A 17,491-nucleotide genomic window follows, 5' to 3' on the forward strand; every position below is an offset into this window, starting at 1 on the left:
CCCGAGGTCTAAAAGCCCTCACATACCCCTCCCCAAGGCTTAGGACCCCTCAGAGCCTCCCAGACCCTCAACTAAGCCCTCTACAAGGCCCACAAGCCCTCAGTCCCTTACCTAGCCCCCTCAGAGCCCCCTCCAACTCGGCCCTCTCCAAGACTTGGGGCTCCTCAGGGGGCCCAGCTCTCCCACACCTTCCACGCCCTAGGGCCTAAGACCTCTCAGAGGCCCCCCAGTCCCCTCACCTCGACTCTCCCTAACACTCACGAGCCCTCAGAGCTCCCCAAACCCCTTCAGAGCCCCCAACCTCCCCCAGCTCGGCACTCCCCGAGGCCCACAAGCCCTCAGAGCCCCCCCAGTGACCCCTCAACCCAGTTCTCCCCTAGGCCCATAAACCCTCCGGGTCCCCCCAGCCCCTCCGAGGCCTCCCCAACCCCCGCAACTCGACCCTCCTCAAGACCCACAAGCCCTCAGAGACCCCCCCAACCCCCTCAGAGCCCCCCTAGCCTCCTCAGAGGCCCCACAACCCAGCCCTCCTTGAGCCACCCAATCCTCTCAGAGCTCCCTCCAGCCCCCTCAAGCCCCTCAGAGCCCCTCAATTCGACCCTCCAACCCCTTCACAGCTCCCCAACCTCCTCAGAGCACTCTCAGCCCCCTCAGATCCCCCCAACTCGGCCTTTCCCGAGGCCCCCAACGCCTTCACAGCCCCCCAACCCTCTCTAAGCACCCCCCCGGCTCCTCAGAGCCGCCCAACTCGGCCTTCCCCGAGGCCTCCAACGGCTTCACAACCCCCAACCCCCTCAAAGCTCCCCAACTCGGCCTTCCCCGAGGCCTCCAACGGCTTCACAACCCCCAACCCCCTCAAAGCTCCCCAACTCGGCCTTCCCCGAGGCCTCCAACGGCTTCACAACCCCCAACCCCCTCAAAGCTCCCCAACTCGGCCTTCCCCGAGGCCTCCAACGGCTTCACAGCCCCCCAGCCCTCTCTGAGCGCCCCCAGCCTCCTCAGAGCCGCCCAACTCGGCCCTCCCCGAGGCTCCCAACCCCTATGGTGCCCCCCAACCCCCTCAAAGCTCCCCAACTCAGCCTTCCCCGAGGCCTCCAACCCCCTCAGAGACCCCAACTCGGCCTTCCCAAGGCCCACAAGCCCTCTACCCGCCCCTAACCCCCTCAAGGCTCTCGGCTCTCCCACCTCTCGTTCCCCCCGAGGCCCAGGGCCCCTCGGCGCCCTTCCCCGTCCCCTCACCAGTTAGTCATGTCGAGGAAGAAGGCGCAGCCGGCGGGGCTGAGCTGGAAGCCGAGCAGGCGCTGGAACTCGCCGATGAGCACGTCCTTGTCGGTGGTGCCCAGGCAGCTGAACTTCTGCATCAGCTCCGCGTCCAGGTCCACGTCCATGCCCTCCATGGCGCTGCTCCGGCGGCGGGGGCCGCTGCCCTCAGTGCCTCATGGAGTGGAACGACGGGGGAGATAGCGAGGGGGGGGGTTGGGGAAGACAGTTGGGGGGGGGGGGGCGCGCGCGACGCCAACGGCCGCGGGCACCGCGCACGCGCCGCCGGGGGCACGCGGGCTGTGACGTCACCGCGCTGGCGCCGGGCGGGGCCGCGGCGCCTCGGCGCGAGGCGGGGGGCGGGGCTTAAGGGAGCACCGGGGGGTGTAACAGCGGGGGGGCGTGGTCTAATATGGAAAGGGGGCGTGGTTTAGAGGGAGAGGCGCGGCTTGGTGGGTGCGTCCAGCGCGGGCGGGCGGGGCTAAGGGTGGCGGGCGTGGTCTATGGGCTGGGGGCGTGGCTTGACTAGAGAGAGCGGGGATTAGCGAATGGTGGGGCGTGGCCTGCGGGGAAGAGGCGTGGCTTAAGAGACTGGGTACAGGGCGGTGGGCGGGGCTTAAATGAATGGGCGTGGTCTCATAGCAGTGTAGGCGGGGTATGTAGGTTATGACACCGAGAAGGGGGCGTGGCTTAATTGGTGGGCGTGGTTTTCTACTAAATGGGCGTGGTCTTCTCTCATAGGGCGGGGCTTTAGGCGGAAGTTGTATGACCAGTGGGCGTGGCCTCGTTAAAGGGGCGGGGCCTTAGAACGGGGGTGTGTGCGGTGTGGGCGTGGCCTAATATGCAAATCAGGTGTTTGTGCTGCTGGGGTCAGTGGAGCCAGGCCTTGGGTTGGGTGGGAGATTTAATTAACTGCATTAATTTGGGAGAAGGACTGGCGAGTGGTTAGGGGTTGAAATAGGACCAATTGACGAATGATCACGGAATCATGGTTTGAGTTGGAAAGGACCTCAAAGCCCATCCAGTTCCACCCCTGCCAGGGGCAGGGACACCTCCCACTGGATCAGGGGCTCCAAGCCCCATCCAAGCTGGCCTTGAACCCCTCCAGGGATGGGGCAGCCACCCCTGCTCTGGGAAACCTGGGCCTTGGCCTCCCCACCCTCACAGCAAAACATTTCTCCCCAAGATCTCATCTCAATTTCCTCTCTTGCAGCTGAAAACCGTTCTCCCTCATCCTATCCCTGCCCTCCCTGATCCAGAGCCCCTCACCAGCTTTCCTGGAGCCCTTTCCATTACTGGAAGCTGCTCTAAGTTCTCTCTGGAGCCTTCTCTTCTCCAGGCTGAACAACTCCAACTCTCTCAACCTGTGCTCCACTCCTCAATTCACCTCCGTGGCCTCCTCAGGTCCTGTCCCCACAGCTCCATGTCCTTCCTGTGCTGAGTACTCCAGAGCTCAAGGCAGGACCCCAGGTTTGGTCCAACCAGAGCAGAGGGGCAGAATCCCCTCCCTCGCCTGCAGGTCACACTGCTCTGGATGCAGCCCGGCACGCATTTGGTTTCTGGGCTGTGAATACACATACCCAGCTCATGTCCAGCATCTCATCAACCAGCACCCCAAGCCCTTCTCCTCAGGGCTGCTCTTAGCCCAGCCTGTCTTTGGGATTGCCCTGACCTAGATGTGGGACTTTGCCCTTGGCATTGTGGAACCTCAGGAAGCTCACAGAGTCCCAGCTCTCCAGCCTGCCCAGGTCCTTTTGGATGCCACCTCGTCCCTCAGAGGGTGCCAACGTCACCGCTCAGCTTGGCGTCACCACCGAGGGGCCACGGGCGCACTCCATCCTTCCGTCTGCATCGCAGTACACATGAGCCATGCCCCCATCGCGTCACTTAACGCATTTAGGGGCAGTTTCTGCTGCTGTAAAAGCCGTTTTGAAACCACGCAGCTCCCGCTTCACCCGCTCATTTGCACAGAGCTCATTAGCACACAGCTCGTTTGCACGCGTGGGCGGCGCCTCCGGGGGTGAAATTTGCATAGAGGGCGCGCGTTTTGTGTCACGTGACCTTACGTAAACTATCCCCGCGGGGTGGGCGTGGCTATGCCGCGTCACGTGACCTTACGCAAACTATCCCCGCGGGGGTGGGCGTGGCTATACCGCGTCACGTGACCGCACGCACCTAGCTCCCCCCTTCGCGGTGGGGGGGGCGCTGCTGCGTCACGTGACGCAATGCAACTCTCCCCTCCCTCGCTGCTGGGCGCGAGGCTCCGCTCCCTGGGCGAGAACAAGAGGTGGCGGCAAGGTGTCTGCTCCCCGCTGCGGTTTTAATGTCAATAAAGTGGGTTTTGGCGTCAATTGGCTGCTTTACGGGGGGGGGTGGGTGGGTTGATGGGGCGGGAGCTGCAGCGGTACGGAAGCCGCCGAGGGTCAAGCGGCGCGAGGTGTCGCCACGCTGTGCGTCGCTGCGTGATTGCGTCACTTCCGGGCGGTGGCGCGCGGGGAGAGCCATGCCTAAGTAAGGGGCGGCGGGACCGGGGCGGGGGGAGAGGCGAGAGGGGGCGCCGGGGAGGGGGACGAGGGCGAAGGGGAGTAGCTAGGATGAGGGGGATGAAGCGGGGGAGCCGGGCCGGGGGGAGGAAGGGGGCGCCGGGGCGGGGGTTGTCAGGGGGCTGGAGGGATGGGGGGGCAGCGAGGATGAAATAGGCCGAGACGGGGATGAGGGGGTGCTGGGTCAAGGGGAACCGGGCAGGAGGAGGAGCAGGGTGGGAGGTACTGGGGGGAAAGGAGCTGGGGCAGGGGAGAGCCGGGTCTGGTTCAGAAAAGGGTCAGTCGAGGTGAAGGGAGAGGGAAAAGTCGGGCCCGGGCCCGGGGGACACACCGGGGATGAAAGGAACCAGCATAGGGATGAGGGGGAGGATGGCCCAGGGCACGGCGGGGAGCCAGAAGGCAGGGGAGAGCAGGAATGAAAGCGGCTGGACCTGGGGTGAGGGGAGGGAGGGGGACGTGGGGCAACAGCTGGGGCAGGAGAGAGCTGGGGCTGAGGCCAGGGGTTAAACCAGGCAGGGGACAGCGGGACAGAAAGGAGTGGGGGTAGTCGGGGAGAGCAGGAGCAAAAGCAGCTGCGACTGGGATGGTGGGAGACAGTGGGGGTGGGAGGAACAAGGGCAGGGGAGAGCTGGGACGGGGACAAGGGGAGCTGAGCCCAGAAAGGAGGGTAGAAGTGGGAGCTGGGCCTGAAGGTAACAGGGATGGAGCAAGGGGAGTTGGGGCAAGGGGAGGACAAGGGCTGAGGACTGGAGCCAGGGCCAGGGGAGCTGGCTCTGGGATAAGCAGGTGCCCAGGCTGGGAGTTGAAGCTGAGGCGAGGGGTTGTGGTCTGGGTGGGGAGAGAGGGGGCCTGTTGCTCCCCAAGGCAGAGTTTGGTGACCCCGCCAGGCTGTTCAGACCTTGAGAGGTGTGGAAGGAGTGTGGGGTGTCCAGGGTGCAGCTGGGGTGCTGATAAGCAGAGCCCAGGGCATCAGCTTTTTTTTTTTTGTGTTTTAAAACAGTATCTTAATAATGAGAGTTTTCCCTCATCAGGTTTTACTGTGATTACTGTGATACATACCTCACCCATGACTCGGTAGGTGCTGAATCTCTTGCATTAGTTTTTCTATTGTATCAATAGCATTTAAATAAAACTTACATTGGCAAAAACCAGGTTACTTGAAATATTATGGCGTTCCACTTGTTCTCTCCAGCTTCTTCTCAAAAAACAATGAGAACAGGAGGAATTTGGGTGTCGGGGCAATCAGCAGCCAAGGGCAGCCCGTGCTCAGGGCTGCCAGTGAGTGTTGGAATGAGTTAGCAGGAGGCAGATGGCTTAATTTATATCTAAGGGTTTCATACATTACCCATTGTTTGACCACACACAGAAACCAGCCTCTTCTATACTGCTAAACAGCATGAGTTTAAAATTATATGGGAGTTCCCAGTAAACTTTGGGTTTACATGCACTTTTGCAGCCCTCTGTGAGAAAAACCCACTGCAGCGGGCGAAAACACAAAGAGAATGTGAAGGACTACTATCAAAAATGGATGGAAGAGCAAGCTCAGAGCCTGATTGATAAAACAAGTAAGGCTAATCTTTCTGTGATTGCTCTCCCATCTCTTTCTCCCTGTCGTTCCTCTTGCTGCTTTTCTTCCCTTCTCCCACACTGATTCTTCCCTGTTTCCTCGGCGAGTCCTTGCTCTGTGAATCCTGAGCAAAAGCTTCACTTGGAATTTGAATCTGGAATTTGTGGAGATGTGGGCTTCCCTGCGGGAGCCCGGGGGCTCTGCCTGAGGGGTTGTTGCAAGGCATTTGCTGCGTTGCTGTGGATGAGAGGGTTCAAGATGCCGCCTCCTTTAGTGCGGCTGGTGATGGCCTGTGTTCATGCAAGCTCATATAAAGAGCATAAATAGGAAATCCAAAGGCAGGAAAATAGACATTTAAATGTGTGAATTGTTCCTAATTTTTTTTAAATGTTCTCAGTTCTCTAGGGATATTGGTTTCCCCCCTCCCCTTTGCTATTAAAGGCTTGAATAAAGTACGAAGACTTTCCTCTGACAGTTTACAGCAGGGCTCTCCTCTCAGTTTTCCTCTGGATAACAGTTCTTTGCAAAAAGAAATACAAATGCCAGGTTAACTTTGTGGCACCTTTCTCTAGATTATAGAATCTTAGAATACCTTGGGTCAAAAGGGACCCAGAAGGATCATCAAGTCTAACTCCCTGCTTCTCACAGGACTAAAACCAAGCTGTATGAATAAGAGCCTTGTAGAGACACTCAGTGAGCTCTGGCAGGCCTGGGGCCACGACTGCTTCCCCACAGAGCCTGTTCAGTGACAAAGCAGCTTCTTCTCAGTGAAGAGCCTTTCCCTGATGTCCAATCTGAATTTCCCCTGATGTGGCTTCATCCCATTTCCTTTTGTCAGCCTTCCAACTTTCACAACTTTCCCTTCCTTCCAGTCAATTCCAGTCTTTTGAATTCCTCCTCCCTTTCACATAAAGTGGTTTTCATGCTTTTTGTTGCCTGTGTCATTCCCATTTCCACACAGCATGTCTTTACCAGTGATCCCAGGTGAAAGCTGCAGCTGCGAATCGCGCCATGTGTTTTCCCTGCCATCCGCCTTCCCGTGTGAAATTCATCAAGGAGCTCTCTAGCCTCAGCTGGAGTAATTACTATCATAATTGTCTTCAAGAATATCAGGTGCTTCCATCATGACAAGCAGGATAAACCAGGGATTTGTTCCGGAGTTAGAACACCTGAGCGCGCAGCATGACGTGGAGCGTTCACTGACCGCGTGGCATGAGAAGCAGGATTGACGCAGGAGCTTCCTCTGCCTAGTAACTGGTTTTTTTTTTTCCTGGGATTCTTTCTTTCCTTTTGTTTTTTTTTCTTTTCCCCCCCAATGTAGCGGCTGCATTTCAGCAAGGGAAAATTCCACCTACCCCGTTCTCGGCACCACCTCCCGCGGGAGCCATGATACCGCCTCCTCCCAGCATCCGTAAGTCTGAGCCAGACAGTTTGGGTTGGGATAGCAGCCGTCTCGAGCTGTGTTGCATGTTTCCTGGGCTTGTAAAGAAAATTCCTTTTGGTTTTCAAGCAAGCTAAGATATTTTGAGCTTGTGGATACCAACATGTAAGAGAATGCCTTGTGAGAGTGTTTCAGCAATCATCTAAATCTTTAGTTTGTTGTATTTTAGTCATGTGGAGCATGTTTATTGAAGTGTGTGCCTCTTCATCTCTTCATTTCTCAGTAGCTGCTGTGTAGAGAGCTTCATTAACACTTTCAGCATGGGGTTTATATTAAAACCAGAATAAGATTGATAACTTTCTTCCGCACTTCAGCTGGCAAATGGCTGAGCTCCTTTTCGGCTTGGAGCCTGGCTGCTGGCACTAGTTGTCATCTCCGTTCAGTGGGCAAAATTGGGAATAAGAGCAAGGATATTCCTGCTCTGCTTCGCTTTGTGGCACCCGGAGTCCAAACTGAAATGCAGGCAGGCAGTCACAAAGCAACCTGACACGCATTAATGACTAAAGTATCCTGTGAAGTTTAATAACTCCTTTGCTTTGTGCTTTGTGGCTGGATGTATAATGAGTTTGTGTTTGCTCTCAGCTGGCCCCCCTCGGCCTGGCATGATGCCGGCCCCTCATATGGGGGGACCACCCATGATGCCGATGATGGGCCCGCCGCCGCCGGGAATGATGCCAGTTGGGCCTGGTAAGTCTGGAAAGGGGAAGAGCTCGGACTCTGGTGCTGTGAGGTCTGGTTTGCAGGGTGTTTGGGTTCTATTTAACAAGGCCAAGGGCGAGGTTCTACACTTGGGTTGCAGCAATGCCAAGCACAGATCCCGGCTGGGCAGAGAATGCATTGATGTTAGCCCTGAGGAGGACTTGTGGGTGTGAGTGGATGAGAAGTTGGATGTGAACTGGCAATGTGCACATATCTTGGGCTGCATCCACAGCAGTGGGACCAGCAGGGAGGGAGGGGGTTCTGCCCCTCTGCTCCACTCTGGTGGGACCCCACCTGGAGCCCTGCATCCAGCTCTGGAGCCCTCAGCACAGGGAGAATATGGAGCTGTTAGCGGGGCCCAAGGAGGCTACAGAGATGATCTAAGGACTAGAGCGCCTCCTGTGCAGGAACAGGATGAGAGAGTTGGGGTTGTTCAGCCTGGAGAAGAGAAGGCTCTAGGGACCCTTTAGAGCAGCTTCCAGTACTGAAAGGGGCTCCAGGAAAGCTGGGGAGGGACTCTGAATCAGGGAGGGCGGGGGTAGGATGAAGGGAAACAGTTTTCAGCTGAAAGAGGGGAGATTGAGATGAAATCTTGGGAAGAAATGTTTTTTTCTGTGAGGGTGGGGAGGCCCTGGCCCAGGTTGCTCAGAGAAGTTGTGGCTGCCCCATCCTGGAGGTGTTCAAGGCCAGGTTGGATGGGGCTTGGAGCCCCTGATCCAGTGGGAGGTGTCCCTGCCCATGGCAGGGGGTGGAACTGTGGGCTCTAAGGTCCAACCCAATCCATGATTCCATGATATTTTCCATCTCACTGGGCCATAGTTGTGGAAGCAGCTGAGCAGAAGGTGTGAAGTGGCTGCGGTATTGGGTGTTGGTGATAGTGGTTCATATGAGGTTCTAGCTCGTGACACTTAAGCCGTTGTGTTAGACACAGCCTGCTGGACAGCCCCAAGCATCAGGCTGGGTAAATATTTCAGTTTGCATGTGCTACATACACATGGTGAGACATAAAAAATCGTACAACTGCTAATTCAAGCGCATTTACTACTTGCTGAGAGTTGCTGGTCCTTCCGTACAACTGAAATTATCGCTCTGGTTAATTGTAACTGTTCAGCCTCTGTTCTTAGCAGTACAATTTATAGTTGTTGAGGGATTCTGTGTCTGTAGTGCTTACGTTTTTGTACAAGGGTACATTTCAGCACTGAATGAGTTTTATTGTTTAAAGTGCCTCAAGATAATGTGTTCCAGAGAAATGACATGCCTTAAAAAGGCTTTTTTCAGCATTGTAAAGGCAAACTGAAATGTCTTTGATCCATTCTGCTTTGAGCTTACTGGCATTTGAAGGATTCTCTGAGGACATCTTACTGAAGCTTTTACTGGAACAAATCTAAAGGAACCCACACACGCACGCTAAAAGTAGTGAAGTGTCTTGGCAATTATTGTATTACTGGTAGAAACTCTTCTTTAGGTGTTTTTTAAAGGCATAAAATCCCTGATAATCTGTGATATTAGGCGGTGGTTTTGCTGCATGAAAATAATGGAGTTGGATGGACACAATTATTCCAACGGTTTTTAGCAGAACCCTTGCTTTGCTTTAATGCCATCACCCAGCTGTGAGGAGCACACCAGACTTTTTTGAACACACTCAGCTGGAGGATTTAACTCCTTTCCCAATGAATTCAGCAGTGTAAGCCAGGGTCTCTCTGAACAGTTGAAAATAATTTGCAGAGAATATTGTCGAAAGTGGGTAGATACCCCAGGATTCAATTCTTCCTCAACTAATTGTTAATATCCTTCAGGGAGGTGTAATCCATCTCAGCCCCAACTTCCAGATCAGAGCTTAGACACTTGTAGAATGGAAGTTCCTTGGAGAACGGGGGAGAGAACCGGCACGCTGCGTCGATGTGACTCGGCACTTGCTGCTCCTGAGGGCTCTTCCCTGACCTCCTCTCTTTCCCCTCACAGCTCCTGGGATGAGGCCACCCATGGGAGGACACATGCCGATGATGCCGGGGCCCCCGATGATGAGACCACCCTCCAGACCCATGATGGTGCCAACCAGGCCAGGAATGACCCGTCCAGACAGATAAAGGCGGAAACAGACCTACCCTTTCTTCTTTGTATTACGCTCCTTCCTGTTCTAAAATGCCACAGACCCGTGTCCCTAGGATGTTGTATTAAACCAGTGTGTAGATCTGCTGTTACTGCAGATGGTTTGACCTAGATGCGCACCGGACTGATGCTTTTGTACCTGCTCTGTGTTTTTTGGGGTGGGTTTCTTTGGTTTTTTTTCTCCCCAACGAGTTGTAAAACAATAAAACATAGAGGCTGGTTTACAGCCTTATTCTGTGTGTGGGTTTTCTGCCTGGCAGAAAGATGTTGGTGTCTGTTGCTCCCTCTCTACCTGTCTGGTGCAGAATTTTGTAGTTTTTTTTTCTCCTCAGTCCTTAAGTTCTCTCTTTTCCATGTCAGACCCCTGGAGGGGTGTTTTACCAGCTGCATTTTGAATTCTTGCTTCAAAACAGCAAGTATGCATGGGTTTAATTAAAAACAAAAACAGTGGCACCAGAAAAGACGGCAGCTGTATCTCTACTTGGAGATTCTGCAATATTAAGTGACTTCACTAGCACAAATCAGGTTTAATTTAATAAAATGTTGATTCTCCACTGAGGGAAGCAAAGTGATGCTGTTAAAAGGCTGCTTCTTGCAGTAACTTACTGGTTTGATGGTGCTGAAAGTATTTCTGCTTTTCCAATACAGCAATTCCCATTTTCTGGGACGTTGTGTGGATACATCCAATTCCGTTGTTGTGTCAGTAGATACTCACTCTTGGTTCCCTCCATAACACAAAGGGATGTGGTGTTGAAACCATATCCCATGCCCTTCAGTTTAAAAGGATTTTGCTTTCCACAAACTGTGTGTGGGGCAGGAGCACCATCCCAGCTGAATTAAAGGAATTTATTCTGTTTGAATAAGCAGCCATGCTGTGCGTTTTCGTTGCCATCCATTTGTCTGCAGAAGTGCTTGGCTCATTCTGGACGAGTTTGCATCTAAGATGGAAGCTTGGGTGTGATTTTCATCTTAAACTGTTCGGTTAGCAGGGCTGTGAGGGCTCTTTTTCCGAGTCGCTCTCTGCTATGGGATGGCATAGTCCAATTATTTGGAGGAGACTGTATTTTTAGGAGCTTGTGTGCTTTCCCTTGTCTCCTGCAGAGAATGCGGTGTCAAGACATCTGATAGTTGCCACACCAGAAGGACAGGAGGTCAGCCAGAGGGACCTGGACAGGCTGGAGAGGTGGGTCTGTGAGAGCCTCATGAGGTTCAACAAGGCTAAGTGCAAGGTCTTGCACCTGGGTCGGGACAATCCCTGGTTTCAGTACAGGCTGGGGGATGATGTGATTGAGAGCAGCCCTGAGGAGAAGGACTTGGGGTGCTGGTGGATGAGAAGCTCGACGTGAGCCGGCAACGTTGCTCACAGCCCAGAAACCAACCGTGTCCTGGGCTGCGTCCAAAGCAGCGTGGCCAGCAGGGCGAGCGAGGGGATTCTGCCCCTCTGCTCCTCTCTCGTGAGACCATCTGGAGGATTGTGTCCAGTTCTGGAATCCTCAACATAAGAAGACGATGGAGCTGTTGGAGCGGGTCCAGAGGAGGCTACAAAGATGATCAGAGGGCTGGAGAGCTTCCCATATGAGGACAGGCTGAGAGAGTTGGGGTTGTTCAGCCTGGAGAAGAGAAGGCTCTGAGGAGATCTTAAAGCGATCTTCCAGCACCTGAAGGGGCTCCAAGAAAGCTGAGGAGGGGCTGTTTACAAAAGCTTGTGGTGATGGGATGAGGGGCAATGGGTGTAAATGGAGAAGGGCAGATTTAGACTAGACATGAAGAAGATTTCTTCAGTATGAGGGTGGGGAGGCCCTGGAACAGGTTGCCCAGAGCAGTGGTGGCTGCCCCATCCCTGGAGGGGTTCAAGGCCAGGTTGGATGGGGCTGGGAGCCCCTGACCCAGTGGGAGGGGGTGGATCTGGCGTTTCAGCTCCAACTATATGATCTCAACCTCCCCTCCTTCAGCTCCAAACCACGCCCCTCGCCCTGTCCCTGCCCTCCCTGGTCCAGAGCCCCTCCCCAGCTTTCCTGGAGCCCCTTTTCAGCGCTGGAAGCTGCCTTGGGGCTCTCCCACTGCCCTCTCCCTCCCGGCCCGGGGCGGGGCCATGGCGAGGCCGTCCCCGCGGCTCTGAGCGCCGCCGCCTCGCGGCATGGCCGGCATCATCAAGAAGCAGATCCTCAAGCACCTTTCGCGGTGAGGGCCCTTCCTCCCCCTCTTTCCCCCCCCCTCCTCCTCCTCCTCTTCCTTCTCCTCCTCTGTGCGCAGCCGGGGGGGGCGGTGCTGGGGTCCGTGGGCTTTGAGTGTATGGGGGGGGGGGGAATATGGGTCTGGGGGGGGTCTTGGGGCTGAGGGAGGGGGTGTTTGAGGGTCTGGGGGGGAAAAGCAGGTCTGGGGGTGGGAACTGTGGGTCTGAGGCGGAGAAATGCAGGTTTGGGGGGGTCTTGGGGCCAAGGGAAGGGGTGTTTGAGCATCTGGGGGAGAAACTGTGGGTCTGAGGCGGAGAAATGCAGGGTATGGGGGGCTTGGGGCCAAGGGAAGGGGTGTTTGAGGGTCTGGGGGGGAACTGTGGGTCTAGGGGGGAAAAAACAGGTCTGAGGGGGGGAAATGCAGGTTTGGGGCGTCTTGGGGCCAAGGGAAGGGGTGTTTGAGGGCCCGGGAGGGGGGAAACTGCGTCCTGGTGTTCTTGGGGCCATGGGGGGGGCTGTGGGTTCAGGGGAGTGTTGGGGCCATGGGGGGGGGGTGCTTTGAAAGTCTGAGGGGGGAAACTATGGGTCTGGAGGGTCTTAGGGCAGTGGGGGGGTATCTTGGCATCATAGATGGTGAAAGTGTAGGCTTAGGGGGAGCTTTGAGGGTCTGTTGGGGGGGAACTGTGGGCCTGGGGGGTCTTGGGGCCATGGGTGGGGAGTGACTTGGGACCATGGATGAGAAACTGAGGGCCTGGGGGGATCTTGGGGCAATTGAAGGGGGAGCTGTGGGCCTGGGGAGGGTCTTGTGGTCCAAGGGTGTCTGAGGGCCTGGGGGCTGTGGAGCTGCCAGGCCTGGGGCCATTGCAGGGTGGTTCTTGGGACCTGGGAGGAAACCTGGAGGCTCTCAGCGCAGGGGGAAGGGCGGTCTTGGAGTCTGGAAGGGGGGCGTTGAGGGTCTAGGAGCCCTGTTTTGAAGTCTAGGGTGTCAGAGGGCCTGGGCACTGTGGAGCTGCCAGGTCTGGGGAGTCTTGGGGCTCGGAGAGGGGGGCTTTCTTGGAGTCTGGGGCCCTGGAGGGGCCTTGGGACCTGGGAAGGGGCTCTGAGGGCTTGAGGGGGGGTGTCTTGAGATCCAAGGATGTCTGAGGGTCTGGGGGCTGCAGAGCTCCTGGACACATGGGTGGGTCTTAGGGCCTTGGGGGGAGCCTGAGGGGGGCTCTGAGGGGGCTGCGGCTCTGCCACCAACCAGGGGGCTGACCTTGGGCAGAGGAGGCCCTGGGGGTGCTGGTCAACAGTGGCTGAACATAAGCCAGTAGTGGCCAAGGTGGCCAACGGCATCCTGGCTTGGATCAGCCATGGAGGAGCCGGAAGGGGATCGACCCCTGGACTTGGCGCTGGGGACGCTGCACCTCAAATCCTGGGTTCAGTTTTGGCCCCTCACTCCAAGAAGGACATTGAGGGGCTGGAGCATGTCTGGAGAAGGGAACACAGCTGGGGAAGGGGCTGGAACTCAGGGATTGTAGGAGCGGCTGAGGGCCCTGGGGCTGTTTAGCCTGGAGAAGAGGAGGCTGAGGGGAGACTTCATTGCTGTCTGCAGCTCCTGGAGAGGAAGCTGGAGCTAAGCAGGTGCTGGGCTCTTCTCCCCCCTAACAAGGGATGGGATGAGAGGAAATGGCCTCAAGTTGCGCCAGGGGAGGGTTAGATTGTGTATTAGGAAAGATGTCTTTATGGAAAGCATGGTGAGGCACTGGCAGAGGCTGCCGAGGGCAGTGGTGGAGTCCCCATCTCTGGAGGGGTTGAAAAACTGTGGCTGTGGCTCCTGGAGATAGCTGGCACAGTGGGGTCGGGCTGACGGTTGGACTGGATGCATTTAGAGGTCTTTTCCAACCTTAATGATCCTGTGATTCTGTAAAACTGTGGTGCCTTAGTTTCCCCACTCATTCAAAAGGAAAGAGCTGCATGAGAGGTAGTGGTTCTTGCGTTATCTCCTGGGTTCAGGCACATCCTCCTTCTGTGCTGCTGAAAGATCAGAAAAATATGATGAAATATGAAGGTGGCATGTCTCTGAGGACACTGGGGAAGGCACAGCAGTTCACAGTCCTTTATGAGCAGCAGACCTTTCCATTTTAACTGGTAGAGAAGCTCAGCTACAAAGCAAGGAGCCTGAGGTGAATTGTTTGAGCTTACGTGGTGTCAGTGCTGGAGCAAGGAGTTGAGACCCGTGCATCCTGGCTTTACGAGGCTGGTTGTAAATCTCAAGAGTTTCTAGAACTTCAGAAGAATTCCTGAAAACTTTGAGCGAGCAATCTCCTCAATGAAGTAACTGTGGCGGTTCTGAGTCACAGGTTTCTCAGCACTCCGGCTTTCGAGGCACTGTCACAAAAAGGAGCGTAATAAACCCCACTGCTTGATCTGCTCAGTGCTCTAATTTAAACGAATTTCCGCTAGACCTGACATCTCAAATCTTCAAGCTTTCTGTCTAGTTCCCCCTCAAATCGGCGCGTTGTACTCGTTATGGATTCAGTCTTCTTGTCAGGAAGCACTGAAGGATTTATAATGAGGAGTGATGGGTGAGAGCAGTTACTAATGGAGGCTGAAATAGAGCTGGGCTTTATTCCTAGGTACCACTCCTCCTAGGATGAAAGAGAGGGTGTTGTTCTTATGGATAATTTTCTTTATTTAAATACATTTGTTGTGCTGATTTTTACTTAATTCCTTTTCAGTTGCTCTCACCTTGGGCTTTTAGAATGTGTTCCTGCTCCAGGGCCCTCTTCCCCCCTCCAGTTGTGGCAGATGTTGGCGTTCAGCAGTGTCTCCTCTGTGCAGTTCCAGGCAGAACAGGGAGTCAGGAACATTTCTGGAGCTTTACCTGTTTTCTGACTATCTGGACTTCGTGATTCTGGGTGGTTGCTCTGGTTCTGCCCCTCTCTTGTGTACACATTGTGGATGTTTTTCAGAAAGGCATTTCCAACACAGGTTAATTTATAAAAAAGTTGTTTTCCATTCTGGTTTTGATTCCTCTCCACTCCTCAGCTTCATGCTCCTTTGGGTCTCTCAGTGATGCTCATTTGCTTGTAAGAATTTTGCTGCTGAATCAGGAAGCTGCCTTTATTTTCTGCTTTCCATTTGCATATGAAATAATTCCTTGTTTCTCTTGTTATATCTTCATTTGAAGCCTTTTAGCCGTTTTTGTTCCTTTTCTCTGTGGAAATTTGCGAGGAAGGGTCATGAGAGACAGCAAGATTGGGGAAATGTGAAAGGGTTATTTCACACCAGCTGTTCAGATTAAGCGCATCACATGTCTGATAGGATGACAGTGGTCGCTTGTGGTGAGCTGTAAAGCTGGGCTTTGCTGCCGGTGACACAGCGGAGTTATGAGTGGATTTCAGAAGGCTTAGCCTGTGTTGAGCCTCAGCAGCTTAAATTCCTAGAGCAGAAGAATCCAAAACTTGCGGTGTTTTCACCATCTGTGCTTTTCACTCTCTTGCCCTATATTTAGCTGTGAAAGGAAAACAGATGAGGTGGTTTCAGTTTTTGGTTCTTCTGCGCTGGTTCATGGTGGCAGTCGGCAGGAGGGTGTTTATTCCCAAACGTTGGCCACTGGTAGCTGGGGCAAAGGATTCTCCTTCCCAGCTGTCCAAAACCTCGGCTGCACGCTGTGTGTGAACCTCAACCTGACCTCTTCTCCCAAATGACAAGCAATAGGATAAGAGGAAATGGTCTCAAGTTGTGCCAGGGGAGGGTTAGTCTGGATATTTGGAACAATTTCTTTACTGCAAGAGTGGTGAAGCCCTGGCAGAGGCTGCCCAGGGCAGTGAGGGAGTCTCCATCCTTGGAGGAGTTCAAAAACCATGTGGCTATGGCGCTTCGGGACATGGCTTAGTAGACACGGTGGGGTTGGGCTGGGTGAATTTAAAGGTCTTTTCCAACCTTAACAATTCCATGATTCTGTGGTTTGAACTCCACCGAGGCTGTACAAGAGGAGCAGCACTTCAGCTGTGGTTTCCAGGCAGTCATTATTCATGGAAGTACATCTGTGCCTTAAAATAAGAAGTTACTTACCTTTCCTCTTCCTGGTTTTGTTTGAAAGTAGCCACTTTTTGTTCTCTCTTTCTCTTTAAATGGTTTGTGGTGCAGCCGTAGGAGATACTTGATCTCAGAGTATTGTGGAGGTGGGAAACTGGGAAACTGAGGCAAGGCAAACTGCCCAAACTTCCCTAATAGAACTCATTAGGATTTGAGTTCTCAGCATGGCAGTGTAAATCCTCATCAAAATAATGTTTATTGATTTTCATTAGCAAGTTGTTACTGCTGCATCTGACAGCTGCTTTGTGACATTTTCTGCTGTTAAGTGTGTCAAAACACATGAGCTTGTGGAGTAAGAGACGCTAACAGACCATTGGATTGTGCACATTGCATGGTTTCCAGAGGAAATGCCACGCATAGTCCTGTTTGGAAAGAAAGAATAAAAGCGAGGTGGAGAAAATAATCACATAATAGTTTTGTTTGTGCCAGTTCCAAAGGGCTGATGTGGGAGAGCCACTGAGTCAGAGCCTCTGGAAGGAGTAAAAGCTTGTGTCAGCGGAGGAGCTGGGGTTTGGGAACAGATTTGAGGCAGGAGAAGGAGCAACCGTCTGGTACCTGAAAGGGCTACAAGAAAGCTGGGGAGGGACTGTTCACAAAGGCTTGTGGTGATAGGACAAGGAGCAATGGGTTTAAACTGGAGAGGGGCAGATTTAGACTAGACATAAGGAGGAATTTCTTCACTATGAGAGTGAGGAGGCCCTGGCTGAGGTTCCCCAGAGCAGCGGTGGCTGCCCCATCCCTGGAGGGGTTCAAGGCCACGTTGGATGGGGCTTGGAGCCCCTGACCCAGTGGGAGGTGTCCCTGCCCATGGCAGGGGAGTTGGAACTGAATGATCTTTATGGTCCCTACCAACCCAAACTGTTATATGATTAGGTTATCCAGCTTTGAAAGGAGCCCTGGAGAAAGGAGCTGAGGAGGAATTTTTGAGCGAAGAGTGAGAAGGAAGCAAAGGAGAAATGGGAGAGGAAAAGCATCTGGGTAACACCTATGTTATAGTTGAGAAAATACAGAGTAAAACCAGTGTGGGAAAGGGCCTGTCTGCAGAGGGAGGAGTGCGACACTTCAGCCGCCAGGCAGCTGGCCGAGCTGATAACGACTCACAGAACACGAATGTGTGGATCTGGGGCTGGTGGCTTTATCTCTGCCAGAGCCGTGCTTGCAAACAGAGCCTGGTGTGCACTGGGGCCCTTCAGGTCTCAGCTCGTGAAGTGCGTGAGTGCTGCTGGGATTTCTCTCTGTTTCATTCCCAGCCTGTTGCACTGGGTTGCCAGATGCGTAGGACCATAGCTGCCATTCCCTGTGTTGGATGGGACAGTATCTGCAAGGTGCTTGTGGCTGCCCCATCCCTGGAGGTGTTCAAGGCCAGGTTGGATGGGGCTTGGAGCAACCTGATCCCGTGGGAGGTGTCCCTGCCCAGGGCAGAGGGTGGAACTGGATGGAATTTGAGGCTCCTTCCAACCCAAACCTTTCCATGATTCCATGATTGTGGAAGCAATTAAGGCAGCGTCTGTACCAGGGTTTTTGGTGTCATCCTATACTTTGCTTCTGGGTGCAAACCCTTTACTGTAGTAATTTGCGAGCCTCTTGTTTTTCTAGTACATGATGGCTTTTTACT

General features: G+C 54.1%; 3 protein-coding genes across 7 annotated transcripts in view; 2 read left to right on the forward strand and 1 right to left on the reverse strand.

Annotated features, from left to right (window-relative positions):
* ILRUN (inflammation and lipid regulator with UBA-like and NBR1-like domains) overlaps positions 1 to 1,466 on the reverse strand; it is an 81,665-nt gene extending 80,199 nt beyond the window's left edge. For 2 of the 3 annotated variants that reach the window (XR_011339057.1, XM_069875988.1), the window contains exon 1: positions 1,240 to 1,464. Coding sequence is in view for 2 of the 3 variants with exons in the window: in XM_069875988.1 (XP_069732089.1) it covers positions 1,240 to 1,397 (158 nt within the window). In the remaining variant the exon portion in view is untranslated. Of the gene's footprint in view, positions 1 to 1,239 lie in introns of all 3 variants that reach the window. The other variant, XM_069875987.1, reaches the window with a different exon arrangement.
* A 2,233-nt stretch (positions 1,467 to 3,699) lies between these two features.
* Positions 3,700 to 9,851, forward strand: SNRPC (small nuclear ribonucleoprotein polypeptide C). Its single transcript, XM_069876004.1, has 6 exons — positions 3,700 to 3,771; positions 4,835 to 4,877; positions 5,260 to 5,368; positions 6,692 to 6,781; positions 7,394 to 7,498; positions 9,473 to 9,851. The coding sequence occupies exons 1-6, from the start codon at positions 3,764 to 3,766 to the stop codon at positions 9,595 to 9,597; spliced, it is 480 nt and encodes a 159-aa protein (XP_069732105.1). The 5' UTR covers positions 3,700 to 3,763; the 3' UTR covers positions 9,598 to 9,851.
* A 1,841-nt stretch (positions 9,852 to 11,692) lies between these two features.
* BLTP3A (bridge-like lipid transfer protein family member 3A) overlaps positions 11,693 to 17,491 on the forward strand; it is a 35,556-nt gene continuing 29,757 nt past the window's right edge. For all 3 annotated transcript variants that reach the window (XR_011339053.1, XR_011339054.1, XM_069875939.1), the window contains exon 1: positions 11,693 to 11,800. Coding sequence is in view for 1 of the 3 variants with exons in the window: in XM_069875939.1 (XP_069732040.1) it covers positions 11,757 to 11,800 (44 nt within the window). In the remaining 2 variants the exon portion in view is untranslated. The remainder of the gene's footprint in view (positions 11,801 to 17,491) is intronic.

The sequence above is a fragment of the Phaenicophaeus curvirostris genome, chromosome 24 (assembly GCF_032191515.1).
Source record: "Phaenicophaeus curvirostris isolate KB17595 chromosome 24, BPBGC_Pcur_1.0, whole genome shotgun sequence".
Lineage (NCBI taxonomy): Eukaryota > Metazoa > Chordata > Aves > Cuculiformes > Cuculidae > Phaenicophaeus > Phaenicophaeus curvirostris.